At 46.4% G+C, this 27,710-nt stretch overlaps 1 protein-coding gene across 1 annotated transcript in view; it reads left to right on the plus strand.

Moving 5' to 3' along the window:
* The first annotated feature begins 338 nt into the window (after positions 1-338).
* SLC7A10 (solute carrier family 7 member 10) overlaps positions 339-27,710 on the plus strand; it is a 76,634-nt gene continuing 49,262 nt past the window's right edge. Inside the window, exon 1 of the mRNA XM_060254372.1 lies at positions 339-553. Within this exon, the coding sequence (XP_060110355.1) occupies positions 346-553 (208 nt within the window). The 5' untranslated portion in view covers positions 339-345. The remainder of the gene's footprint in view (positions 554-27,710) is intronic.

Raw genomic sequence — 27,710 nt, forward strand, 5'->3', positions numbered from 1 at the left:
CTCTCCCCAGCAGAGAAGGGGTGGGTGGGTGGGTGGCAAGCAGGCGCCTCCAGGCAAAGGCGGAGGGGGGTACTCCCGGCGCCCCATCCCAGCTCCCACTTTAGCCCAAACCCTCCTGGTTCCTCTCATTCCACCCACCCCCCCGCCCAGCCCCGATCCCTCTCGCAATCTCCCCAGTCCCTTGAGCCTGCTCCACTTCGAGCAGCCACCGCCGGCCCAGCGGCGCATGCGCCCCATTGAGCGCTCTCCAGCCTGGCTGGCTGGCTGATTCTGGAGCAGGGTTGGCAGGGAGGGAGGGAGGGGGGCCATCCATTCAGGCGGGCCGCCGGGGAGGGAAGGGAAGCGATGGCCGGGGAGAACCAGCACCAGACCCTCCGCAAGAGCATCGCGGCTCACCAGCCCGCCGCTCCGGCCCAGGCGCCCCCTCAGCAGCAGCAGCCCCCGCAGCAGCAGCCCCCCCAGCTCGCCCATCCCGCCTCCAAGAGCAGCGTCGCCGAGCCGGTCACCCTCAAGAAGGAGATCGGGCTCATCAGCGCCTGTGCCATCATTATAGGTAGGGAGACCCGGGCCGGGGGGGGGGGGGGGGAATTGGGGTGGAGGCAGCCTTTGCAGCCCAGTTGGAGAGCGACGAGGGCTTTGGACCTGGGGGAGAGGAGAGGAGAGGAGGGAGTCCCGTCCAACAAGTGGCTTATACAAGGCCCGGCACGGACTGCACTCTCCTGGTAGAAAGTTTCCGAGGGCGATCGCTGGGGAAGTGGCCGGTCTTGGCTGGCGCCTCTGAGCAGAGGGGGGCTCCGGTCCCAGAGCTGGGGGGTGCGGGCGCTCTTCAACCGCGGGAGTCCCGCCCTGAAGGTCTTGCATTCGGGCAACCAGGTTTTTGTTCTTTGCTGATAGATGCAGGTGAGTAGTGCAGGAAGGAAGGAAGGAAGGAAGGAAGGAAGGAAGGAAGGAAGGAAGGAAGGAAGGAAGGAGGGAGGGAGGGAGAAAGAGAGAGAGGGAGAGAGGGAAAGAGAGGGAAAGAGAGAGAAAGAGAGAGAAAGAGAGAGAGAAAGAAAGAGAGAGAGAGAGAAAGAAAGAGAGAAAGAGAGAGAGAAAGAAGTGAGAAAGAAGAGAGAAGAAGAGAGAAAGAAAGAGAAAGAAAGAGAGAGAGAGAGAAAGAGAGAAAGAAAGAGAGAAAGAAAGAGAGAGAGAGAGAAAGAGAGAAAGAAAGAGAGAAGAAGAGAGAAAGAAAGAAGAAAGAAGAGAGAAAGAAAGAAGAAAGATAGAAAGAAAGAAAGAAAGAAAGAAGAAAGAAAGAAAGAAAGAGAAAGAAAGAAAGAAAGAAAGAAAGAAAGAAAGAAAGAAAGAAAGAAAGAAAGAAAGAAAGAAAGAAAGAAAGAAGCTTAATTCTGGGTATAAGCTTTCCTGTGCGTTCACACTTCTTCAGGTACATCGGGACCCGGGGATGCAGCCGTGTTGGTCTGAAGCAGCAGAACGGATTTCAGTCCAGTGGCACTTCTAAGACCAACAAAAGTTTGTTCGAGGCATGAGCTGTCGTGTGTCTCTGAAGAAGTGTGAGCGTGCACGGAAGTTCATGCCTTGAATAAACTTTTGTTGATCTTAAAGGCGCCGCTGGAGTTCAGATCTGTTCTTCAGATACGGAAGAAGATCCTGAAGAGGTGCGCAGGCAGTGGCACACGGAAGCTTATACCTTGAATAAAACTTTGTGGTGTTCTTTGCTGTACATTTCATTTTTCCTTTCCTCTGTTGTACTGTTGTGTCCTGGGGGCTTGATCTCCTGGAAGGAAAAGGGAGGGGACGCTAGGGTCAACTGGTGGTCAGCCTTGCTTCATCCCCTGGACCCGAAGTGGCCAGACTTGCTTAATGGAAGAGCCTCATAGAATAAACATCGGATGTTTGAGAGCCACACAAGACATGAATGTCAGATGTTGGAAGGAAGGAAGGAAGGAAGGAAGGAAGGAAGGAAGGAAGGAAGGAAGGAAGGAAGGAAGGAAGGAAGGAAGGAAGGAAGGAAGGAATAGATGAGGGAGGTGGAAAGAAAGCAACTTTAACTTTAAATGCTGGCTTGAGTAAGTGATTTAAAGAGCTGGCTGATGAATGGTGGGGGCTTCGAGAGCTTCACAATATGTGTGGAAGAGCCACATGTGGTTCCTGAGCCACAGTCTGGCCACCCTTGCTCTGGACCAACCTGGGCTTGGCTCAGCATATGGAATGCATTTTACATGTTATTTGCTGACAAAACTGGGTTTGCCACCAAGGGCAGACCCAACCAGGGTGATGGATTCAATCCCACCTCTCTGACAAGCATCCTTTGTGATGCTCGTATTTTCAAATATCCGTTTGTTGAATTTATTTTATGGCATATGATTAAAAATGTAAGCAGCACCAGAGGAACAAATTAACAGGGGGAAAGTACCCAGGTGGCATTTTGTTTCCTAAGCTGTCATCAAACAAGGGAAGTCTTTCATTTATGTCTTCTGGTATCCTGCCAGCCACAAGTATCTCAAGTTAATATGTTCTCATCCTCTGCACGCCAGAGCTACACAGCATGTGGGTTTTCAGTCTGCTTAAAGCATCTTTACAGGTGACATTCAAAGTACCTTTATGACCTCCTGAATATTGTCCACCTCCGTTAGTGTCCTTCTAGAAGGCTAGCCCTGCTAATCAATCTGTTATAGCAAAATTAAAACAGGAGTCCAGAAACTTTTTGAATAAGAACAAACTTTAGTCCACCCTAAGCTTTCATGAGCCGGAGACCACTTTGTCAAAGACCCAGTGAGATCTTATCGCCAGAGATTCCATCTGACGCAGTGAGCTTTGACTCAGTAAAGCTTGTGCTGAAATAAAATTTAGACTTTTGACAGAACTCCTGTTTGAGTTTAACCAAATTAGTGAAATCCTCTTTGAACACACAGGGATCAATGTTAAAATTAATTGGATTATTTCTACCTTGATGCTCTCTTTGTGTCATCCATGAGCGTAGGTGCTGTTCTTGGAGCTCATTATTGGTGTTCTGTTCTGTGGTTTCCGGGTTGAGGAAGTGGAGGGGGGGGGCTAAATGTCCTGCACTGGCTGACGAGGAAACGGATGGCCTTTACGGTTGGAAAGGTAACAAAAACTGAGAGCAGTGACAGTGATTTTCAAGATCTTTGGGTGAAAATGTCCATTTTAAGACACTGATGAACATATTCTAAGGATGGAGGCAGCCAGTACTTTAGTGGTGAGTGTGTGGGTGTGTGCATGCACACATGCATGTAGTGTTGAATCTGGCATTACTGAAGCATCATTGCTTGTGGTGTCACATTCTTTTCAATGTCGGCTTCTCTCAGGATCTATTTTTGAAATGGATTGAACAGAACCATTTTAGTAGAAATAACAGGGTAACACAAAAAGTGCATGTGTGAGGGGGACGCATAGGATCAGGCTGTGCGTGATGCTTGTTGAGGGGAACGGGTTCTGTGAAGGACACACCTTGCTCAGAATTGTGCCTTCTCTCATCCGTTTTCAGGATTTAAAAAATGGGATTTCCAGGATCAGATGTGAAGTGCAGTTTGCCCCAAAACCCAGGCTAGCCTGATATTATCAGACCTCAAAAGCTAAGCGGGGTTGACACCAGTGTTCCCTCTAAGTGGAGTTAGTGTGAGCTAGCTCACAGGTTTTTTTAGCTTCCAACTCACGCATTTTTGTCAGGAAAAATGGCCCCAGAGCAAGCTAATTTATGCAGTAGCTCACAACTTTAATACTAGTCGCTCACGAAATAGAATTTTTGCTCTCAAGACCAAAGTTCCCTCTAAGTTGCAGAGTCTTGTGAGCAAACCTTCTACTTTGTGAGCTACTGGCATGAAAGTTGTAAGCTACTGGCATGAAAGCTGTGAGCTGCTGCATAAATTATTGTGCTTTGGGGTCATCCTTCCTGAGCTCAGACAAAAATGTGTGAGCTGGAGGCTAAAAATCTGTAAGCTAGCTCACACTAACTCAGCTTAGAGGGAACATTGCTCAAGACTCCACAACTTAGAGGAAGTATTGGTTGACACTGGTTAGTATTTGTATGGGGGATCCAAGCCTTTTTTTGTAGCAGGAACTCCTTCCATATTAGGCCACACACCCCTGATGTAGCCAATCCTCCTGGAGCTTACAGTAGGCCCTGTACTAAGAGCCTTATAAGTTCGTTGGGGATTGGCTACATCAGGGGTGTGTGGCCTAATATGCAAATGAGTTCCTGCTACAAAAAAGCCCTGGGGGGATCACCAAAGAAGTCCAGGATTGGGAGGCAGAGGAAGACAATGGCAAACAGCCTCTGAATAGACCAAGATGAGTAGCTGAGGTAGTCTGTCTGTATCAGTGGAAAAGAGCAAGAGTCCAGTAGCATCTTAAAAACTAACAGGGTAGGAGTTTTTGTGAGCCACTGGTCACTTCTTCAGATACAAAGACACAAAGACATGAGCAATGACTTGTGAAAACTCCTACCCTGCCACAAATTTTGTTAGTCTTTAAGGTGCTACTGGACTCTTGCTTGCTTTTTTTGCTGCCTCTGAGTGCCTCTTACCTTGAAAACCCCGTGTAGGGTCACTGTAAATCAGCTGTGACGAGAGAGAGAGAGAGAGAGAGTAAATACCTAAATCCTTCTTAATGAAGCATTTCTACTCTTTCTGCAATATACAGTCCTCAAATGTTGGCTCTCAGATTTAACTATTTCTGCACCTTTTTTAAAATGAAAAAGAAAAAAAACAATGGTTCACATGGATGCTGAAAGGAAGGCCCCAGAAGGTTGAACTGGATTATGGTGAATGGTGCTCTAACATAACATACCATACCATACCAAACCTTTAATGGCATAATAGAATCAGATAAAAATACACAGAATATAAAAATTTAAACATTGGAGATAAAATCAAAAGAAAACCGAGCTTACAGATGCTCTAACATAATATCCTGGTATAAAAGTGCAAGGCCGAATGCTTCCTGTTCTAAACCAGAGGGGGGTGGGGGAGAAAACTCAAGGGGGGATTTAACATCTCGCAAGCTGGATGCTGCTTTCTAATGGCAACAAATCTCTCTGGCAATTTATCTCTCCTGCAGAACTTTGGAAGTTCTGTAGGGAGAAATTTAGCTGGTCTTGTTTGTTTTAAAAGTGGTCAAGTATTTGCCACTATATTTTCCCTGAAAAAGGCAAACGCAGGGAGAAAGCATCAACAGCTTTCTCCTCTCCAACTCAGAAGCCAGAGCAAGTGAGTGTGTATATACACATGAGGAAAGGAGGGAAAGGAAAGGTCCCCTGTGCAAGCACCAGTCGTTTCTGAGTCTGGGGTGACATTGGCTTCATAATGTTTTCACAGCAGACTTTTTACGGGGTGTTTTGCCATTGCCTTCTCCAGTCATCTACACATCCCCCCAGCAAGCTGGGTACTCATTTTACCAACCTCGAGCCAGCTACCTGAAAACCCAGCTTCCACCAGGGATCGAACTCAGGTTGTGAGCAGAGCTTAGAGGCTGATGTAAAAGGGTGCTGCTGCTGTTTCCCCACTTGGAGCAAAGATGCATACATGGGTGTAATTCTGTCTTCACAGGAAAGAGGAAAGGGAGACAATCTGCTGTTGTAGATTTTAAAAGGATGAGAAAGTGACTACAGCAACCTTGGAGGAAGGGCAGAGGGGGACTTTTAATTGCCTTGAGAGTGACTGGTCCCTCTGGCCAACTTCTGCTCTAGAAGATGTATGGTAGTAGTTAAGAGCCCACATCTCCTACTGAAGTGGGAGATCTCCCACTCTCCTTGATTGTTGCCTGCTGGCCCACTGAGGGCTGGCATGAGGAGATTTTTTAAAAAAAATAGCACTTGTGATGTCACTTCTGGTGATTACCTGGCATGCAGTGACACTCTAGGATTTTGGCAAACCTATAGCTTTAACGTAGACTTTTGCCCAAATCTTTGAATCATGCTGGTGACATCCCTTCCAGTATTCGCCAGGTGACATACTGCCACATAGTGCCATTCTCCCCCATCCCAGCAGACACACCCTCCAGCTGGTTACCAGACATTAGCTGCCAGTTCTAAATAGTAGTAACGAGAGAGAGTAAATTAGTTCCTAGCTAATTGTCTGGCAGTGAGCTGTCAAAGGACCATCATGTATGTCACTCCTTTGATGAATGGATGCAGAAGGTAACTCCTCCGATCAGAGTCAGCGAGCCCTGAGGTCCCTCAGGTCTCTGACACCATGAAGGACAGAAGGGTTAGATCCCTCTCTCTCCCCCCCCCCCCACTCCAACCTGAATCAGCCCCACATGGCTGCTATTACTCATTTGTAAAATGCTGGAAATTTTGGATTTCTGCTCTGAATAAGTTTGCATGCCATCTCAAAAGTTGTTGATTTTTCTTTATCTATATATTCCTCTCTTTTCTCCCCAAGGGGGACCCAAGTAAGGTTCAACTTGTATTGGGGAGCTAAATGTATGCGGGACGGTGTCATAACATTTGACAACTGTCATGTGGACTGGTAAAATGCACCAGGTTAGTGACTTTAAAATAGATACTGGAAGATGAGAATTCTGTGCTATAGCTGCTGCTGATGATATTGGATTTATACCCTTCCCTTCACTCTGAATCTCAGAGCAGCCTACAATCTCCTTTACCTTCCTCCCCCACAACAGACACCCTGTGAGGTGGGTGGGGCTGAGAGAGTTCTCACAGAAACTGCCCTTTCAAGGGCAGCTCTGTGAGAGCTATGGCTGACCCAAGGCCATTCCAGCAGCTTCAAGTGGAGGAGTAGGGAATCAAACCTGATTCTCTCAGATAAGAGTCCATGCACTCAACCACTACACCAAAAGACGTCAGTCAAACCTAGTGCACAAATCTATAAAGCCATACCAAAAAGACAATAAGTAATAGAATCCTGAAAATTTTGAAGCAGTTATTTTTAAAGATACTAGTCCTGTTGGTTGTGTGAGACATGACAGTGGCACACTGTGCTTTCCCATTGTGAAATATTGTGCTTTCACCTATGCTAGATAATGCAATTTCAACCCACTTTCTGTCCTGGACCTTGTGTTGTTCGATATCTTTATAAATTAGTTGGATGAATGAACAGAGGGGATGCTCATTAAATCTGCAGGTGATACTTAATTGGGAGAGATAGCAAATCCAGTAAAAGGCAGAGTCATGATACGAAATTGATCTTGGCAGGCTGGAAAACTAGGCTAAAACTAGCAAAATGAATTTCCACAGAGATGTGCAAAGTTCTGCCTTTAGGTAGAAAAACCCAAAAGCATAATTATAGGATGAGGGAGACTTGTCTTGATGGTAGTAAATGTGAAAAGGATCTAGATCATACACTGAACATGAGTCAGCAGTGTGATGCAGTAGCTAAACACAGAAATGGGATTTTGGCTGCATCAATAGAAGTATAGTGTCCAGATCACATGAAGTGATGGCATCACTTTGCTCTGGTTAAACTTCACTTGGAGTATTGTGTTCAGTTTTGTCACCATGGTTTAAGAAGGATGTTAACAACCTGTAAGGTGTCCAGAAGATAGAACCAAGTCCTGTGAGGAAAGGCTGAAGGAACTGGGTATGTTTAGCCTGGAGAGGAGATGACTGAGAAGTGATATGATCACTATTTACAAGTATTTGAAGGGCTGTCATATAAAGAGCCCCGTGACGCAGAGTGTTAAAGTTGCAGTACTGCAGTCCTAAACTCTGCTCACGGCCTGAGTTCAATCCCCGGCAGAAGCTGAGTTTTCAGGTAGCCGGCTTGAGGTTAACTCAGCCTTCCATCTTTCCCAGGTCGGTAAAATGAGTACCCAGCTTGCTGGGGGGAAAGTGTAGATGTCTGGGGAAGGCAATGGCAAACCACCCTGTAAAAAGTCTGCCATGAAAACATTGTGAAAGCAACGTCACCCCAGAGTAAAAAACGACTGGTGCTTGCACAGGTGACCTTTCCTTTCCATATAGAGGATGGAGCTGAATTGTTTCCCTTGCCCCAGAAGGTTGAACCAGAACCAATGCTTTAAAACTAAAAGAACTTTTGGCTAAACATTAGACAAAACTTCCTGACAGAGCACTTCCTCAGTGGAACAGGATTCCTCAGGAGGTGGCGGGCTCTCCTGCTTTGGATTAAGCAGGGGCTTGATAGCCATCTGACAGCAATGCTGATGGTGTGAACTTGGGTGGATTATGAGAGGGAGGGCAGAAAGGGATAAATCAGTGCTTGGCTCTCATGGCCCTTTCTTACATGCCCAGGTAATGCTGATTGCCACTTTGGGGTCAGGAAGGAATTTCACTCCAGGGCCGTTTGGCCAGGGATCCTGGAAACTTTTTTGCCTTCCTCTGGGCAAAGAGCAGGGGTCACCAGGGGATGGGGAGAAGGTAGTTGTGAATTTCCTGCATTGTGTGTGTGTGTGGGGAGGTTGGACTAGATGACCCTTGAGGTACCTTATAGCTCTGTTTCTAAATGCACTTTAGCAATCGTTGCCAAGTGGATTCAGTAAAATTCAGTTACAAAATGGACTGAAAGTGCATTGTTCAGTGCATGTGGAAGGACAATAGCTAAGAACCTTGCCTTGGGAATGCCCCTCTTCCTTTGAGGCTCATCTGCTGCCTTTAAGTTCCACATAGGATTGCCAGGTCCAACTCAAGAAACATCTGGGGACTTTGGGGATGGAGCCAGGAGACTTTGGGGGCGGAGCCAGGAGCAAGGTTGTGACAAGCACAATTGAACTCTGAAGGGAGTTCTGGCAATCATATTTGAAGAGACCACAAACCTTTTAAATGCCTTCCCTCCATTAGAAATACTGAAAGACAGGGGCACCTTCTTTGGGGGCTCATAGAATTGGACCCCCTCGTCCAATCTTTTTGAAACTTGGAGGGTGTTTTGAGGAGAGGCACCGTATGCTATGCTGGAAATTTGGTGTCTCTGCCTTAAAAAAATAGCCTTCCTACAGCCCCAGATACCCAGGGATCAGTTCTCCATTATACCCTATGACAGGGGTGGCCAACGGTAGCTCACCAGATGTTTTTTGCCTACAACTCCCATCAGCCCCAGTCAGCATGGTCAATGGCTGGGGCTGATGGGAGTTGTAGGAAAAAACGTCTGGAGATCTACCATTGGCCACCCCTGCCTTATGGGAATCGGTCTCCATAGGATATAATGGAGTTCCCAGCAGACGTTTCCCTCCCCCCCCGCCCACTTTCCGATAACCCTGAAGCAGAGGGAGGGCCTCCAAACCAGGGGATCCCCTGCCCCCAGCTGGGGGTTGGCAACCGTAGTTCCACACCCAAACATTCCTTTTTATTCAGGCTTTTAACTTGCACTGAAGAACGAAAGAAGAGCCCCAGGGTTTAACTTGCACTGGGCATCTTTTCCCTGGCTATTTTATCAATCCCATTTTAGACAGCTGTGTTTGCTGTATGCTGCTTTATGTCTGTTGTGTTTTAGTGACCTGCTTTATTGACTTGTTTTATTGGGTCATTTTATTGGTTTTATCAGCTTGGTTGGTTGTTTTAGTAGTCAGCTAACTCAGGGAAAGCAGCCCCATGGCGCAGAGTGGTAAAGCTGCAGTACTGCAGTCTGAGCTCTCTGCTCACAACCTGAGTTCGATCCCGGCAGAAGCTGGGTTCAGGTAGCCGGCTCAAGGTTGAATCAGCCTTCCATCCTTCTGAGTTCAGTAAAATGGGTACCCAGCTTGCTGGGGGGAAAGTGTAGATGACTGGGGAAGGCAATGGCAAACCACACCGTAAAGTCTGCTGTGAAAACGTTGTGATACGATGTCACCTCAGAGTCGGAAACGACTGGTGCTTGCACAGAGGACTACCTTTACCTTTTTAAAACTCAGGCAGGCTCTGGTGGGGGGGGGGTGGCACCAACATTCTCTAAATAAATACAGAGGAAGGGGTGGGAAGCCAGAATCAAAGCCTGCCAGTTGTTGTGGGAGCCAAGTAGGAAAAAAGCAATATAACATTTTGAAGGTCAACTGAAATCTGCCTCAAGGCTCATTCCAAAAAGAACTGCGTCAAAAGTTTGGGGAACACTTCCATAACCTATGCAAATTCTTGCTGTGGAGATTTGTTTTTAAAAAAGATTCACACCTCTCCTTTCCATTAGGCAATTTTCAACAAAGCAGCCTACATAAAAGATTAAAAACCAGTATGAGACAGGGCTTTTTCTGTAGCAGGAATTCCTTTTTCTGTAGCAGGAACTCCTCCTGTGGGGTAGGTGGGCTCTGTCAGCTCCAGCTACCTCACAGGGTGTTGTGGGGGAAGAAGATAAAGGAGATTGTTAGCCACTCTGATACTGATTTATTTATTTATTTATTTATTTGGGATTTATATCCCGCCCTTCCCACAAGTGGCTCAGGGCGGCTTCCAGTGATAGATCCAACAAAATTACAGTATTTAAACATATAAAGGGATCAGCATTTAAAACAGATGGGAAGGGTGAGGTATAAATCTATGGGCTACTTCTTCTAATTGCAGGCTGTTTATTCAGACAGTGTAGTGTAGCTATTAGTGTTTGAGGGGGATGCAGGTTCAAAACCCCTCTGTGCCACACACCCCTGATGTAGCCAATCCTCCAAGAGTTTACAGGGCTCCTAATAAAGGGCCTGCTGTGAGCTCCAGGAGGATTGGCTATATGAGGGGTGTGTAGCCTAATGTGCAAAGGAGTTCCTGCTACAGAAAAAGGCCTGATGAGAAAGAACATAAAAACTATGAAATCAAGTTAAAATACACAACAGAGCTATGAAGGGGAGCCACTAAAAGCTGCCCACAGTTAAAACTGAAGTATGTAAACTCCACTTTCATGTCACATCTAATTGGCTCTGAGGGTAAAATATTTGGAGAGAGTATCCCACAGCCGGGGGATATGCAGTAAGAAGAGGCCTCACCTGGTAACTGGTGGTAGTTAAAGTCCATCAAATCACAGCTGACTTACAGAGCCCCCATAGGGTTTTCAAGAGAAGACACATTCAGAGATGGTTTGCTATCGCCTGCCTCTGCATAGCCACCCTGGACTACATTGGCAGTCTCCCATCCAAGTACTAACCAGACCTGACTTTGCTTAGCTTCCAAGATTGATCAAGCTAGCATAACTACCTCCTTGAAACGGAAACTGATGATCTCTGCAAACATGCATGTTCACAACGGAGAAGATGGCCCTTCGAGTTTGGTGTAGTGGTTGTGTTGGACTCTTATCTGGGAAAACCAGGTTTAACACCCCATTCCTCCACTTGCAGCTGCTGGAATGGCCTTGGGTCAGCCATAGCTCTGACAGAGTTGTCCTTGAAAGGGCAGCTTCTGGGAGAGCTCTCTCAGCCCCATCCACCTCACAGGGTGTCTGTTGTGGGGGAAGGAGATTGTAGTCCGCTCTGGGACTCTGATTCAGAGAGAAAGACGTGGTATAAATCTACGGTCTTCTTCTTCTTCTGATTCCAGGCTGTTTATTCAGAGACAGCATAGTCTAGTGATTAATGTTTGGGCGGGGGGAGGGATGCAGGTTCCAATCCCTTTTGTGCCACAGAAGGTCACCCTTGGATTATTCATTCTCTGTCTCAACTTCACCTACCTCACAGGGTTGTTGTGAGATCAGAATGGAAAAGGAGAGAATCACATTTGCCACACTGAGCTCCTTGAAAGATGGCAGGGTGGAATGCAATAGATAGACTGAGTCAAAGCCAGCACCTTGAAGACAACGGGAAAAGCCAGTGAGCCTCTTCCAGTTTTGGCCTAATGTGCTCAGTAAAGGTACAGATACAAATATATAGATAGCTAAGCATAAGGCAATAAGCATGATATGCATAAGGATCATTAAAAAGAAGGATTTTCCTTTTCTCTCCTCACATATTAACTCCTGTCTACCATTTAGTTGAAATTAAGTCTGTCAAGGTGGCAAGGAAGTCCATGCAAATCCTCTGATCTGGATGTTCACCTCCAAGGTCCCAAATGAGTTACACAGAAGAACAAAGAGTTCTAATTAGAGTTTCCTGGCAGGGGCAAAGGGGAGGGGGGAGAACAAACCAACCTACATCACAGTCTTCCCTAATTGAGTCCCAGAGTACACAGAAAACAATTTCGCCCGCCTCTCCCTTGTGCTTTCCTGCCGCAGCCGATCTTCATCCAGCGTCAAAGCTCCACATCCTGGGTACAGAAGCAGCAAGCCAAAAACACTGCAGGGGGGGGGGGAGGGGAGAGGTTGGGTGTGGTGTGTTGGGGGCACCTGTTGACATGCCCAGCCCAGGTCCTTCTCTTCTAACAAGCCAGCAATGAAGGGGAGGGGCAGCTCTGTGCCTTTGGGGTGCTACTTTCTTGGCTTAAAAGGTTGGGATTGAAGCAGCTGTGCTAGCCTTACTGGCAAGCAATTAGGGGGTAGGGAGAGGTTTTTTTGTGTGTGTTGTTAGTAGGCATCATTCAAAGACAGTTTGGTGAAGTGGTTAAGTGCATGGGGGAACCGGGGTTTAATTCCCCACTCCTCCACTTGCAGCTGCTGGAATGGCCTTGGGTCAGCCATAGCTCTGGCAGAATTGTCCTTGAAAGGGCAGCTTTCAAGGGGTTTTTTTGTGTGTTGTTAGTAGGCATAATTCAAGGACAGTTTGGTGAAGTGGTTAAGTGCATGGGGGAACCGGGTTTAATTCCCCACTCCTCCACTTGCAGCTGCTGGAATGGCCTTGGGTCAGCCATAGCTCTAGCAGAATTGTCCTTGAAAGGGCAGCTTCTGGGACAGCTCTCTCAGTCCCACCCACCTCACAGGGTGTCTGTTGTGGGGGAAGAAGATAAAGGAGATAAGCCACTCTGAGACTCTGATTCAGAGAGAAGGGGTATAAATCTACGGTCGTCATCATGGTCAAAACATGACAAATACTCTATGCTTACTTATAAGTTATTAAGATAAAGTAAAAAGATAAGGCTCAGTTTGATACCCCCTTGGCTGAGAATTCATGTGATGGTGGATGGTGCTGTGAAATTACAGCCAACATAAGGTGACCCTGGAGGGTTTTCAAGGCAAGAGATGAACAGGGTTGGTTTCCCATTGCCTGCCTCTGCATAGCAACCCTGGACCTCCATGGTGGCCTCCTATTCAAGTACCCATCAGGGTCAAACCTGCTTAGCTTCCAAGATCTGAGGAAACTGGGCTAACCTGGGCTGCCAAGGTCAGGGTGGAATCCAGGTACCTTTCCTTAATTTTGTTGTGAAATATTAATTTATTAGTAAGAACCATGAGCCAAGAGGTCTCCAATCTGAACTCATGAAAACCGCTCTCTCTCTCAGCCAACCTCTGATCTGCAATTTGCAGGTAAAAAGAGTGACCTGCCTTACAGAATAGATGTTAAAGATTTTTGGAAAGAATGCATGGAAAGCAGTCGTTTCCTTCCCCTTATAAACTCCTCCTTCCTGCTTGCAGGCTGTTTTCCTTAGCCCATTTTAATGTGCTCCCTTTAGTGGAATTATCAGGTAGATTTAGGGGAATTTCCCAGGAGCAGACATCATGTCCTTGGAACTCAGATCTCAGAATCTATAGTGATGATGGTAGAAAGTTCTGTCAAGTCACAGCAGACTTATGGTAGGGCTTTCCAAGCAGGAGACAAACAGAGGTGGTTGGCCATTGCTTGAAGAAGAGGAATTGCAGATTTATACCCTGCCCTTCTCTCTGAATCAGAGACTCAGAGTGGCTTACAATCTCCTTTATCACCTTCCCCCACAACACTCACCCTGTGATGTGGGTGGGGCTGAGAGGACTCTCACAGCAGCTGTCCTTTCAAGGTCAGCCTCTGCCAGAGCTATGGCTGTCCCAAGGCCATTTCAGCAGGTGCAAGCGGAGGAGTTGGGAATCAAACCCGGTTCTCCCAGATTAGAGTCCCCGCACTTAACCACTACACCAAACTGGCTTTCTTGGCTTTGCATAGTGACCCTGGTATTTCTTGAGGGGGGCGGGGTCTCCCATCCAAATACTAACCAAGCCAACCTGGCTTTGCTTCTGAGATCTGACCAGATCTGGTTAGCCTAGGACAAGGCTGGCCAAACTGTGGCTCAGGAGCCACATGTGGCTCTTTCACACATATTGTGTGGCTCTTGAAGCCCCCACTGCTCCATCGGCTGGCTTGCAGAAGGCATTTCACTCTTTAAATCACTTCTGTAAATCAAGCCAGCCAGCAGCTTGGAGAATGCATTTTAAGTTAAAGTGGCTTTATTTCCATCTTTCTCTCCCTTCTTCCTTCCTTCCTTCCTTCCTTCCTTCCTTCCTTCCTTCCTTCCTTCCTTCCTTCCTTCCTTCCTTCCTTCCTTCCTTCCTTCCTTCCTTCCTTCTTTGTCTTGAGGCTCTCAGACATTTGACGTTCATGTCTTGTGGCTCTCAAACATCTGATGTTTATTCTGTGTGGCTCTTACTTTATGCAAGTTTGGCCACCCCTGGCCTAGGACACGCAGGTCCGTGCAAATCACCTGTACATTTTTTTCTTTTCTTTACTTTTTTCTTTCCTTGAGCTAAGAGCTAATATGGCCTCTAATGATTACCACTTACTAAATCTACTTTTTGGGGAATGATAGCCACATGATGGAAACAATAGTAAAATTTGTTTAAATGGCACTAAAACTTAATGCCAAAGCTATGATTTTGTTACAGGGCTTTTTGTAGCAGGGACTCCTTTGCATATTAGGCCACACATCCCTGATGTAGCCAGTCTTCCAAGAGCTTACAATAGGCCTTGTACTAAGAGCCCTGTAGGCTCCAGGAGGATTGGTTACATCAGGGGTGTGGGCTGTGGGGTCTAATATGCGAAGGAGCTCCTGCTACAAAAAAAGACCTGGATAATTTTTTTAAGTGTGTGTGTATTTGCATGCCTAGAAATCATGGTGACTTCTGGCGACCCCTAGTAGGGCTTGGACATTTTTCAGATGTGGCTTGATACTGTCTGCCTCTGCATCCCAGCCCTGGTATTCCTTGGAGGTCTCCCTTCCAGTACTTGCCAAAGTTGGCCCTACTTAGCTTCTGAGATCTGACAAGATCGGGCTTGCCTGGGCTATTCAGGTCAGGGCTAACTTCATGCCAACACTTTGAAGTCACCCTTTATGGACTGGATTTCTGTGGAGCTCTGGATTTATTTTTAGTAATAGTCATATATGGTGATTTTATCTAGTGCTGATATTTTAATATATAATAATATTTTATTATCAGGTGCATTAAGGTTTTGAATTGTCTTCTACTTGCTGGGTAGTTTTTCGTTTTCTGAATTAACGTTTGATTTAATATTAGTATTGAGCGCATAACTGGAAAAGCGTGACAAGCCGCGTAACTACTAAAATCACTGCTCAGATCTCTCTGCTGTTTGTTCATTCAAATTTAGAACTGTACATCTGTGCCATTTCTTCTAGCTAGGGCCAACATCAGTTGGGCACCTGCTCATGGCCTGCCAACTGGAAATGATGGAATGGATCTCCCATTCCCAGTGCAAAAAGAGCTTGGAGACAGTAGAGAATACAGAGCACAAGTGAGTCATACTGTGCTCCTGCCCCAGGCAATGCTTGCAGTTCTCTGCAAATGTATTCAGTAAAGTCAGCAGATCTGGTTCCAATGAGCCATCCTCTCATCAGCTCTGGGCTTGATTACTGTCATGCACTGCTCTTTTGTTTTCCTGAAGAAGTTGATTGAAATACAGCAGATGGTTACATTCAGCAATGTGAGTAAATTGCCCCAGTGAGATCACAAAAGTGTGTGCTTGCTGTGTTTATTTTGGCCGCTTTGTGAGAGTGTGTGAATGAGTGTTCACTTTCATGTAGTGGAAGTGTAGCTGCTCATCTCTTGCCACCAGCTTGCCTCCCTCCCTTGGAGGCAGCAGCAGCGAGAGGAGGCTCCTCCAGTCACCAGTGCAGCCAAGGCAGATAGGAAGAGGCAGAGCAGCGGCGGGAAGGAGCTGAGAATGGCAAGGTCGGACAGGCATGGTGCTTCCTTCCCACTGCACCACCTCTTGCTACCACCTGACTATATTCAGGGGAACTACACTGATGCATTTTTATTTATTTATTTTATGGAATGAGAAAGTATTCTGGGTCCACCTCCAAAGTCCCCAGATATTTTCTGAGTTGGACCTGGCAACCTACATGCAGTAGAACAGTTAGATTTAAGTCCAGGAGACCTTAGAGAACAACAAGAGTTTCAGGGTATGAGCTTTTGAGAGCCAGTTTGGTGTAGCGGTTAAGAACAGCAGACTCTAATATGGAAAACAGGTTTGATTCCCCACGCCTTGGGCCAGTCACATTTCTCTCAGAGCTCTCTCAGCCCCACTTACCTCACAGGCTGTCTGTTGTGGGGAGAAGAAGGGTAGGAGATAGTAAGCTGCTCTGAGACTCCAAGAGAAGGGTGGCATATATGTTCAACTCCTCCTTCTCCTCTTCTTCTCTCAATAGTTGTCATGATCCTAGGCCTTGTGGGGCCTACAGGCTCCAGGGAGGCCTGTATCAGAGTAGCTACAGGGCCAAATTTCCTAGGATGCCTTCTGTCCCTCTGATTGGGTGGGCAGTAGTTTTGGAGGGAAAACTTGTTCAGCAGAGATCAGAGGGGTGGGACCTGGAAGGAAGGAAACAAAAGGCCCAGAGAGTTGTTCTCTCTGGAAAAGGCTGAGCTGGGGAGAGGCAGCAGCTAGGCGGGTTCCCTCATCCACAGAGTGGTGAGTCAGTTGGAATTAGAAGAGGGAAGGTATACTTAGTCATGTCAGGGCTTTTTATTTTGCTTTGTACCACTTTTACTATTTCTATGTTCACTAACTAAAAGTTACAAGCCACTTGATTGTTCTTGAGCACTTCCTATAAACTTATTGTTATTATACTGCCTGGATCTAAATGCCTCTTTGGTCACAAATCACAGGTGCTTGCTGAGAAGGAAGATAGCGGTCAGGTGGGTGCTTTGGGCCCTCCCAGACAGACCCTTACAAGAGTGGCGGCAGCCAATAGAAGGCCCTCCCTGGTCCCCTACTTGTGACAAGCCAGTCAGAGATTCTATGTTTTTAAATGGGTACATTTGAGCAGGGTTTGTTTGTTTGTTTCTTTAGTGGGAACGCACCGGAACGCAGTGTCAGGGGTGTGGCCTAATATGCAAATGAGTTCCTGTACCCAAAAAGCCCTGGATTTGAGTCCAGGAGCACCTTAGAGATCTGCCTTTCATCCAAGCAGTGCCAAACTCCTCCCCGCCACCACCATAATCGATGCAACACTACCCAAAGACTGGTTGACCAAAAGGCTTAGGGTGCAATCCTAAGCACAGTTACGCCCTTCTAATTTTACTGAATTGTCAGGGTGTAACTCTGCTTATGATTGCAGTGCCATGTGTTATCATTTACAATGGAAATAACTACCTAGCAACATTTTCATGTTTTTTTAAATTAAAATATTATGAAAGGTGTCAAAATGTTGTGTGTACTGCTAGAACATACAAGCAACAACACTCCCATTATATAGAACCAAGTGGGCAACCGTGTGGGTCTGAAGCAGTAGAACAGAGTAGGAGTCAAGTGGCACCTTTAAGAAACAACAAAGTTTTATTCGGAATATTAATATATTCTGAATAAACCTTTGTTGGTCTTAAAGGTGCTACTTGACTCCTACTCTGTTCTGTTCCCATTATATGTGTGTGTATATAATACTGCCTACAAAAGATTAACAACTCGTATGGAAATCGGCAGAATGCACTCAAATTCCACTGCGAATGGAAGAAGAGGCCTTCAGGGGGGTTCATTGAGACCCAGACAAAATGAATAAAGTTGCTTTGGGAAGAGAAATTAATCTCATACCACTCACATAACCTGAGGCACATCAGAATGCAGGGCAGCTCCTGTTCAGCACTTGGGCACTCAAAACGGACAGGGAGGAAGGGGAACAAAGGGGAAACCTGGGGTGGACATTTGAGAACAGGAACCGAATGGATTGCTAGAGAGAACTGGGCTTTTGCATCCCACATGGATGGGAGAGAGGAGGGTGTGCCGCCACCATGTTTCTAGCACATGTATATCCAGGGCTTTTTTAGTAGAAAAAGCCCAGCAGGAACTCGTTTGCATATTAGGCCACACCCCCTGATGGCACCATTGTTTCCCACCCAGCTATTTTGTAGAAGAGGCCCAGCAGGAACTCATTTGCATATTAGGCCACACCCTCTGACGCCAAGCCAACCAGAACGGCATTCCTATGCATTCCTGCTCCAAAAAACCCTTGTGTGTATCTGTGTTGTGTGTTGCAATGTGGGCCATTTTTTTCTTCTTCGATTACTGTTGTCCCTGTGGTTTGCAACACCACACCTCTAACATGAAGTGTTAGTTGGATCAGATTCTTTTTGCCCATGTTATTTCATAGTTTGGTCCTTCAGTCTGCAATAGACTAGAATTATCAAGCAAATATTGGGTCTGTCAGAGATGAGGATCGTATGTGAAGGAGTGGTGATCTAAATAGGGACTGTCTGCATACTAAGTTTGCCACCCTCCATCTGTCATCTAGAGATCCTCCACTATTGCAATTGATCTTCGGATGACTAAGATCAATTCCCCTGGAGGAGATGGCAGCTTTGGAGGGTGGACTGTATGGTATTGCGCCCTGCTGAGGACCACCCCTCTCTAAATTCCGCCCTCCCCAGGCACCCCCTCCCCCAAATTTCCAGGTGTATCCCAGTTCAGAGCTGGCAACCCTATACATGTGCCAGTCTCCATAACAGCTGCACACATTTCCATTTCAGTGTGTTCCTTTTATATGAACCAACGATGTGTGCTGGATGAGTGGTCATGAGTCCATGGCTTGAGGTACTCAGGTGGGTCATAGTGTCCTATTTGCTGGGCCATGAACTTCTACAGAGGTCCTTCTTTTGTGGCCACTTTTTGGAAAACCCTTCCGCTAGGGTGCATGTGGCGAGAGAGCCACACCTCCTGCCACACATACTGAGAGGAGCAACATGGCAGCAAGACAAGTCCGCTTGGGGAAGGAGGCTTCTTTTTAGCAGAGCAGGTTTAGAAAAAACCCTTCCTACAAAAGCTATCCCCTGCCCTCATTACTCTGTGCACACTCTGAATGGGCTTGCAGCACTGAGCTCCTCCCCCCAAAAAGAGGTAATCTCTCTGGTACCACCTCTTCCTGTCATGTGACTGATATATCAGGACTTCTCTACTTTAGTTTTTAGTTATTGCATGAATTAGCTAAGATTGTACTATGTTATTATATTTGTTATAGATGCCTTGGGTATGAGAAGGCAAAGTGGGATAAACATGTTTTAAATAAAGAATTGAGAAACATTGTGGTTCACCTGGAAGCGGCGCAGAAATGGGTGGCCAAAGTGATTGAGAAGTTGATGCAGCTTCCTAAATCCTATGGAATCATAAAATCATAGAGTTGGAAGGGACCTCCAGGGTCATCTAGTCCAATCCCCTGCACAATACAGGGAATTCACAAATACCTCCCCCCACATCCCCAATGACCCTCTGTTCCATGCCCAGAAGATGGCAAAACCCCCCAAAACCCTCCAAGATCCCTGGCCAAACTGGCCTGGAGGAAGATTGCTTCCTGACCTCAAAGAGTGGTGATCACAATTTCCCTGGGCATGTAAGAAAGGGCCACAAGAACCAAGCACTGATACAATGCTCCCTCTAAATGGTGTAGTCTTGTGAGCAAAAATTCTACTCTGTGAGCTACTGTCATTAAACTTGTGAATGAGTGATTTGGCTACTGCATAAATTAGTTTGCTCTGAAGCCATCCTTCCTGAACTAAGACAAAAACATGTGAGCTGAAGGCTAAAAAACTGTGAGCTGACGTACATTAACTCAGCTTAGAGGGAACACTGGATGCAACCCTTCCTGCCTCCTTCTCATGATCTGCCTAAGTTCACAGAATTAGCATTGCTGTCAAATGGCCATTGAGCCTCTGTTTAAAAACCTCCAAAGAAGGTCCACCACCTCCCAAGGAAGCCTGTTCCACTGAGGAACTGCTCTAACTCTCAGGAAGTTCTTCCTAATGTTTAGCTGAAAACTCTTTTAATTTAATTTCAACTCATTGGTTCTGGTCTGATCTTCTGGGGCAACAGAAAACAACTCTACACCATCCGCTATGACAGCCCTTCAAATACTTGAAGATGGTGATCATATCACCTCTCAGTTGTCTCTCCTCAGCCTGTCAACCCTCACAAACATTAGAAAGTATGAAAGTGATGGATGATAGATTCACAACTGGCAAAAGGAAGGACTTCTTTATACAACACACAATTCACTTGTTGGATTCCCTGCCACACGATATAATGATGTCCAGGGCTTTTTTTGTAGCAGGAACTCCTTTGCATATTAGGCCACACACCCCTGATGTAGCCAATCCTCCAAGAGCTGATAGGGCTCTCGGTACAGGGCTTGCTGTAAGCTCCAGAAGGATTGGCTACATGAGGGGTGTGTGGCCTAATATGCAAAGGAGTTCCTGCTACACAAAAAAGCCCTGATGATGTCACTTTAAAATTTGGCATTGTGCTGCATTGGTTAGAGTGCCAGACTAGGATCTGGGTGACTCGAGTTCAGATCCCCCGCCCTGACACTGGTGGACCTTGGGACTATCAAACTCTTTCTCTTTCAGCTTAAACTACCTCACAGGGATGTTGTGATGATAAAATGGGAACCGTATGTGCTGCTTGCAACTTCTGGGAGGAAAGGCAGAATAAAAATGCACCAGATCAATTAAAGGGGGATGAGACAAATCTATCAAGAATAATTTGCCAATGGCTATGAGCCATGATGGTTAATCACACTTCCATGTTCAGGCAATGAACCTTTGAATGCCTGTTGCCGGGGATGAGGTTCAATTGAAGCTGAGGGTTGTTGCATTCACGCAGAGGGTTATTGCCCAATTGAAACAGAGGGCTGTTTGTTAGTTCATTCAGTGGATTTATATTCCGCCCTACCCCACGAACAGGCTCAGGCGGATCATGACAAAATCAAAGCTTAAGATCAATAAAACAGTTAAAACCACTTGAACGTGGATCAGGAGACAAGATTGATTGACATTAATACAGTTTCCAGCTGGAACCAATAAATCAGAAGAATGTTGTTAGACTTTAGGTGGGCCTTCAAAAGATGGAATGTTTCCGTGAGGGAGGCCAATTTAATTAACTTGGACGCCCGCTGCCTCATTCGAAGGCCTGGCAGAACAGCTGTGTTTTGCAGGCCCTGCAGAACAGGAACAGTTCCAGCAGGGTGGATGTCCCTTGGGGCTGGGACAACCAGCAGATATTGATTTAGAGAGCATAAAGCCCTTCAGGGTGCATAGGGGAAGAGGTGATCTCTCAGATGTCAGTTCAGACCAGGGGTGGCCAAACTTGCTTAATGTAAGAGCCACACCGAATAAACATCAGAAGTTTGAGAGCTGCAAGACATGAACATCATATATTTGAGAGCAGGAAGGAAGGGAGGAAGGAAAGAAGGGAGGAAGGAAGGAAGGAAGGAAGGAAGGAAGGAAGGAAGGAAGGAAGGAAGGAAGGAAGGAAGGAAGGAAGGAAGGAAGGAAGGAAGGAAGGAAGGAAGGAAGGAAGGAAGGAAGGAAAATAGAGGGGGGAGGGAAGGAGAGGTGGAAGGAAGGCAACTTTAACTTTAAATGCATTCTCCAAGCTTGGCTGGCTTGGCAAACTAATTTAAAGAGAGAAATGCCTTCTCCAAGCTGGCTGACGAGGTGGTGGGGCTTCAAGAGCCACACAATATGTGTGAAAGAGCCACATGTGGCTCCCAAGCCACAGTTTGGCCACCCTTGTTCTATATCAAGGGTAGGTGAACTTTTGTGTGAGTGTTCCACTGGCATGTTAAACTCACAGAGCATGGGCACATACTCAGGAACTCTAGTTAAAGGTCTGGCTAATCCCTGCCCTGCCCTAGATAGCCTAGGCTAGCCCAATCTCATCAGATCTCAGAAGCTAAGCAGAGTCAGCCTAAATCAGCACTTGGATGGGGGCCCACCAAGGAAGTCTAAAGTTGCTATTTGAAGGCAGGCAATGTCAAACCACCTCTGTTTGTCTCTTGCCTTGGAACCCCCATAGGGGTCTCCAGGGGTGGAATTCTAGCAGGAACTCCTTTGCATATTAGGCCCCACCCCGTGATGTAGCCAATCCCCCAATAGCTTACAAAAAAGAGTCTTGTAAGCTCTTGGAGGATTGGCTACAATAGGGAGTGTGGCCGAATATGCAAAAGAGTTCCTGCTAGAATTCCACCCATGGAGGTCTCCATAAATTGGCTGCGACGTGATGGCATTTTCCACTACCACAGCTAATCTGTGCTGAGCGATTCCAGGCATCCTTCGTTCTTGAAGAGCATAAGAAGTTTGTTGCCAGATCACACCAAGCTTCATCCGGGCCAGGATTCTTTGCAAGGAACTCAGCAGACACCAAATCAGTGCATCCAAAACTGAGCCCCTGGGCTGCCCTCTGCTCACCCCTGTCCTTCACCGGCTATTAAAGGGACAAGACCCTGCTTTCTTTTGTATCTGCTCTCCCTATTCAGCGCTCCAGTTCAAGCTTGTCTGTTCTAATTTTTTTTTTAACTTCCTCTGACTCTTCTTGCATTCTTCTCTTTCTGACATCCTGCTCCTTAGGTCTTGCCAGCGTTCAGTGCTGTGGCTTGCATTTCATTAGAGAAAGCCCGACTTTCACAGAGTGGGCCGGTGCAGAAGTGCCTAGTCACCATCCTTGAGTAATTTGGGCTCCTGTCACAAGTCTGTCTGCATGCCCCCAGGGAAACTTTGGTGCCTCTACCTCAAAAAACAGGTGCCACCCCCCCCACCCCAGATACACGCAGATCAATTCTCCATTATTTCTTATGGGAATAAGTCTTCATAGGGAATAACAGAGTTCCCAGCAGACATTTCCCTCCCCTCCCCCCGCTTGCTGATGACCCTGAAAAAGGGGGAGGGCCTCCAAACCAGGGCTGCCCCCACCTGGAGCTGTTCTTGGGGCCTGCAAAATGAAAACAAACCAGCCACCCAGATGTGTTCATTTTGCTTGATAAAAATTGATCAGGTACCTCTGAGAAGCACCTTGCTGCATCAGACCAAGGCAGGCTTCATCTAGTCCAGCATCCTGTTCCCCGCAAGTCCCTCTGGGCAAACTCTCAAACAGGGCTGTGTGCAATGGCCTGGGTGGGAGGGCATTCATGCATTTGGCCGGTGCTGTGCCATATGCACTGGCTACCTATCGAGTACTGGATTTGCTTTAAGGTTTTGGTATTGACCTTCGAAGTCCTACATTGTCTGGACTGGGGTGGCCAAACTGCAGTTCGGGAGCCACGTGTGGCTCTTTCACACAAATTGTGTGGCTCTTGAAGCCCCCATTGCCCTCTTAGCTGGCTTGGAGAAGGCACTTCTCTTTTTAAATCACTTCATCAGGCCAGCTGGCAGCTTGGAGAATGCATTTAAAATTAAAGTTGCTTCCTTTCCACCACTCCCTCCCTCCTCCCTCTCCCATCTATTTTCCTTCCTTCCTTCCTTCCTTCCTTCCTTCCTTCCTTCCTTCCTTCCTTCCTTCCTTCCTTCCTTCCTTCCTTCCTGTCTTGCAGCTCCCAAACATCTGATGCTCATGTCTTGTAGCTCTCAAATATCTGACATTTATTCTATGTGGCTCTAACGTTAAGCAAGTTTGACGGCCCCTGGTATAGAAGGACATTTTGACAGGTTATGCAGAAGTATTCTTCATTAGCAGGGCAGATCTCCTGTCCTCCTTTATCTGTGTTTACCTGCATCCTAGCATCAAACTGGTGAACTAAAATGAGGCAGAGATTTGCCCAATCGGGAAACCCCCATGTTGGAGGCTGGATTAGGGATGACAACTATGGATTGGGAATTTCCTGGAAATTACATTTGTTACTTTAGATAACATAGGGCAGCATGCTGAGTTTTCTTCTTCATTGTATCCTCACAACAACCTCATGAGGTAGGTTATGCTGGCAAGTTGGAATTTGAACCTGGGCCTTCCCAGTCCTAACCCAGCATTCTATCCACTGCATCAACCTTCCTATTTATTGTCACTTGATATACAACATCCTGATTCATTTGATGTAAGTTTAGAACTTGCAACATTGGAAACGTATGGGGGAAAATGCGCAGCATTAGCGTCTCTCCTTCAGGGATTTCAGCAGTCACACTTCCTCCCCCTTCTAAATAAATCCATATTTCCAGAATCATCAGCTGTTTGGTAAAAAAAAAAAAACATTTCTGTTCCAAAGCCAATTCAGTAGCAGGTTAGAGAATAAACGTTTTGTCATTATCATAAATAATCTAATTCTGAAGTTTGACACAGTATAATCCGATTAGAAATTCCTACCCTTGCAAAGCCCATGAAGAATGCTGGAATTATATACCTCAAGCCTGCAAGACATAGTCTGTCTTCCCCAGGTAGAACTGTTTTACTTATGCAAGAAACTTGCGCAAGGGGGAAAAAATCATACAAAGAAATCCAGAGAACCTGTTCCAAAGGCAGAGAGCTGTTGCTGCCATTGCTACTGGTTCAATCAGTAAAACTGTGGGCTTTTCAGCCAGGGTCGGGTTAACAAATAGGCTGAGTAGGCACTGGCCTATGGGCCCCCATGTTTTTAGGGGCCCTGGGTTGGCTTTTCCCCCTGCTTGCAGCCCTTCCAGCCTGCACGCGCAGCCAGCAACTGAGCCACTCTTTGCCCAACTTACCTGGTGCAGCTGCTGCTGGCATTGTTGCCAAGTTTGCCACTCTCTGCCTCTCCCCTGCAGCTTTGTCAAAGGGGCTTTTGAGAAGGTGCCTGCAGGCTGCAGCGGGGGCTGCCGCCAGTAGGTCAGACACTTGGACTCTGAGATAATTTGCAAGACCCCCACCCTGAGATTTCGACTGACTAGAGTAGTAAATGGACCCCCACACACGCACGCACGGACCTCCACAGGGTTTAATCCGGCACTGTTTTCAGCACCTTCCTTTTCCTTGCTTGTGTGTTCCTGTTACTTTGGGGGGGCGGTTTTCTGTTCCACACATGTTTTGGTTCCTCTGGTAGTCAGTTCAGTATTATATGTGAGGCATAATTTCTTTGCAGATTTAAACTGCAGGTTTTTTTGCTGGATGCAAAGTGATGTAATATCGAACCAACCACTAAAGGCAGCAAAACACAGGACAGAAAAAAGCCCCAAAGCAACAGGAACACACAAGGAAAATGAGAATATGGAAAAGCCCTGTATTTGGGAGTGAAAAATCAGTAAACTCATTTTACCCAAGATTTACCAAATGAGGCTTAGCTTCAACCAGAGTCATAGAGATTAGGAGCTTGCCTCCCAAACAGCAAGGAAAACAGTGCCGATGTGGGCAGGTCTGATCTTTCCTTTACATCTCCGCAAAGAAAAGGACTTGACTTAAGAGTTACATTTTTAAAAAAATGAAACCTGGGAATTCAGTGAAATTAGTGGATCATGGCAATAGACTGTGGCCGTTTTCGCACTCACGTTTTACTGGCGCCACGACCCTCCTGACGCCGGCGAATCTGCATGGATTTCGCACCAGAAGCGCCGGCGCACCCAGAAGCGCCGGCTACTTCCGTCGCTAAGCCAGCGCAAACGGAAATCGCAAAGATGCAGGAAAACGTTTGCGCTGGCTTAGCGATGGAAGTAGCCGGCGCTTCTGGGTGCGCCGGCGCTTCTGGTGCAAAATCCATGCAGATTCGCCGGCGTCAGGAGGGTCATGGCGCCAGTAAAACGTGAGTGCGAAAACACCCTGTTACATTATTGCACTATAGCATAGCAACTGCAATTTTTTAATGAAGCCCCTGTAAATCGTCTGGTGATGCAGTGTGAGGAGAGATTATATGTGGGGCTGAGGCAAGGAAAATAGTACCAATGATGGGAGGTCTTTCAAAATGCACACCTTCCCTTCCGCACTGCATGGAAAGATTCTTTGTCTGGAAAGAGTATCAAACAAGAGTTAGAAAAGATCACGGTGAAGCAGGAGAAAACCGGGGAAATTAGACAATTAGAAACAAATGTCATGTGGATGTCAAACCAGGGTTGGGGTTGGAGTGGAATTCTAATTCAGAAATTTTATTTATTTATATCCTGCCCATCCTGCCTAAGCAACCTCAGGGCAGAAAGTATGTCACCTGCCCTGTGGATGGTTGGACTAGATGACCCTGGACTAGATGACTCTGGAGGTCACTTCCAACTCTATGATTCTATGATACAAGACCACCACTATCTGTCTATTAGTTCTGTATGCCATAAGCATAAAACAGGAGACTTTCAGTTGAAGTAAAATATACTGACATTTAGTAATTGTCTAAATATTGCTATTGTTTTCTGTCCTCCAAATAGAAGGGATTTTTTTAAAAAAGAGGTTAAATAGAAAGATGTTAATGTTTAACAAGATCCCAAATTAATAACAACCAGGTAGGCTGAGCTCACTTTTTAAAAATTTCTAGGTAGACCACACCTGAAAGTGTTAAAACATCATTTTCCTTCGTTTATATTTTAGGGTTATTCTTACTCCACTTGGTTGCCACTAAGAGAGGAAATATTTTATTTTATGTAAGTCACAGGTAATTATCTCTTCTCAATTAGACTCCTGGGCAGCGAACTGTAGAATGTAAGTTCACTGCACACTTGCAAAGGAAAACAGAAATGTTTGTTATGCAAGACTTGTTTTGCTGTTCCTGTTAGGGGTCTCTGAGCAAATGCCTGTGTTTGAACTATGTGCAGGATCCAGCCAAAAGTCATGTTCATGTTACAGCTGCTGTTAAAGCTGCAATCCTATGCATGTTTACATGGGAGCCAGCACCACTGAACACACTGGGAACGTAGGCTCTCATTTATGAATGAAAACTTGAACACCTGCATTAGGCCTTCATATGTTTAGCAGGACTTCATATGTTTAGCTCTGCCTAGACAGTGACCTCTTTTACGGCACAAATCCTATGCAGGGTTACTCTAGTCTACATCCGTTGATTTCAATAGGAGTAGCACTTGCAGGTGACATCATCGCACTGGCAACATTGCGTGCTGGCCTCTTTAGGAATTTCCATGAAAACTCTATGGTTTTCCTGGACACTCTAGCAATTTGGGATGGAAAAACTCTATGATACCTATTGTACTGTAGAGTTTTCCCTCCCAAATTGCTAGAGCATCTGGGGAAACCAGAGTTTTCCCGGAAATGCCTAGAGCAGCCGGCGTGCAATGTCACCGGCGCAATGACGTCACTTATGGATGATGTCATTGTGCCAGCGACGTCAGGGAGGTTTCCCCTGCCAGCCCAATGTGAGTCAGTGGGTTGGGAACCTCCAGGGTGGGAGAACCCCCGCCTGGCCCGGTGGCTTGGCAGCCCTAAGGGCTGAGCATCGTGCTGTGTTGTTATGATGTCATTTTTGGTTGTGTAACTGGAAGTGATGTCATGCATCATCACAGTGCTCTAGCAGTCTCCCAGATCTCCATGGCTTTACTGCAGCAGCACTCCCCCCTCCCATTTTCTTCCCCTGCACTGTGCTCAGTGAGAAGCTGTGGGCCAAGCATTCTCCTGGGGCTGCCCTTGAAGACTGTTCAGAAGCTACAACTGGTACAGAATGCTGTGGCCAGAGTGTTTACTGGAGTGAGTCATAGGGGCCATATCATTCCACTGGAGAAAATGGCCGCTCTGGAGGAGGGATCACATGACCTTATACCCTGCTAAAGTCCCTCCTTTGGGCAGCAGCTTCTCAGGCTGTTCTGAGGCTAGTTCCTACCTGGCACTGCTAAAGATTCCCTTGA

The sequence above is a fragment of the Heteronotia binoei genome, chromosome 14 (assembly GCF_032191835.1).
Source record: "Heteronotia binoei isolate CCM8104 ecotype False Entrance Well chromosome 14, APGP_CSIRO_Hbin_v1, whole genome shotgun sequence".
Classification (NCBI taxonomy): Eukaryota; Metazoa; Chordata; class Lepidosauria; order Squamata; family Gekkonidae; genus Heteronotia; species Heteronotia binoei.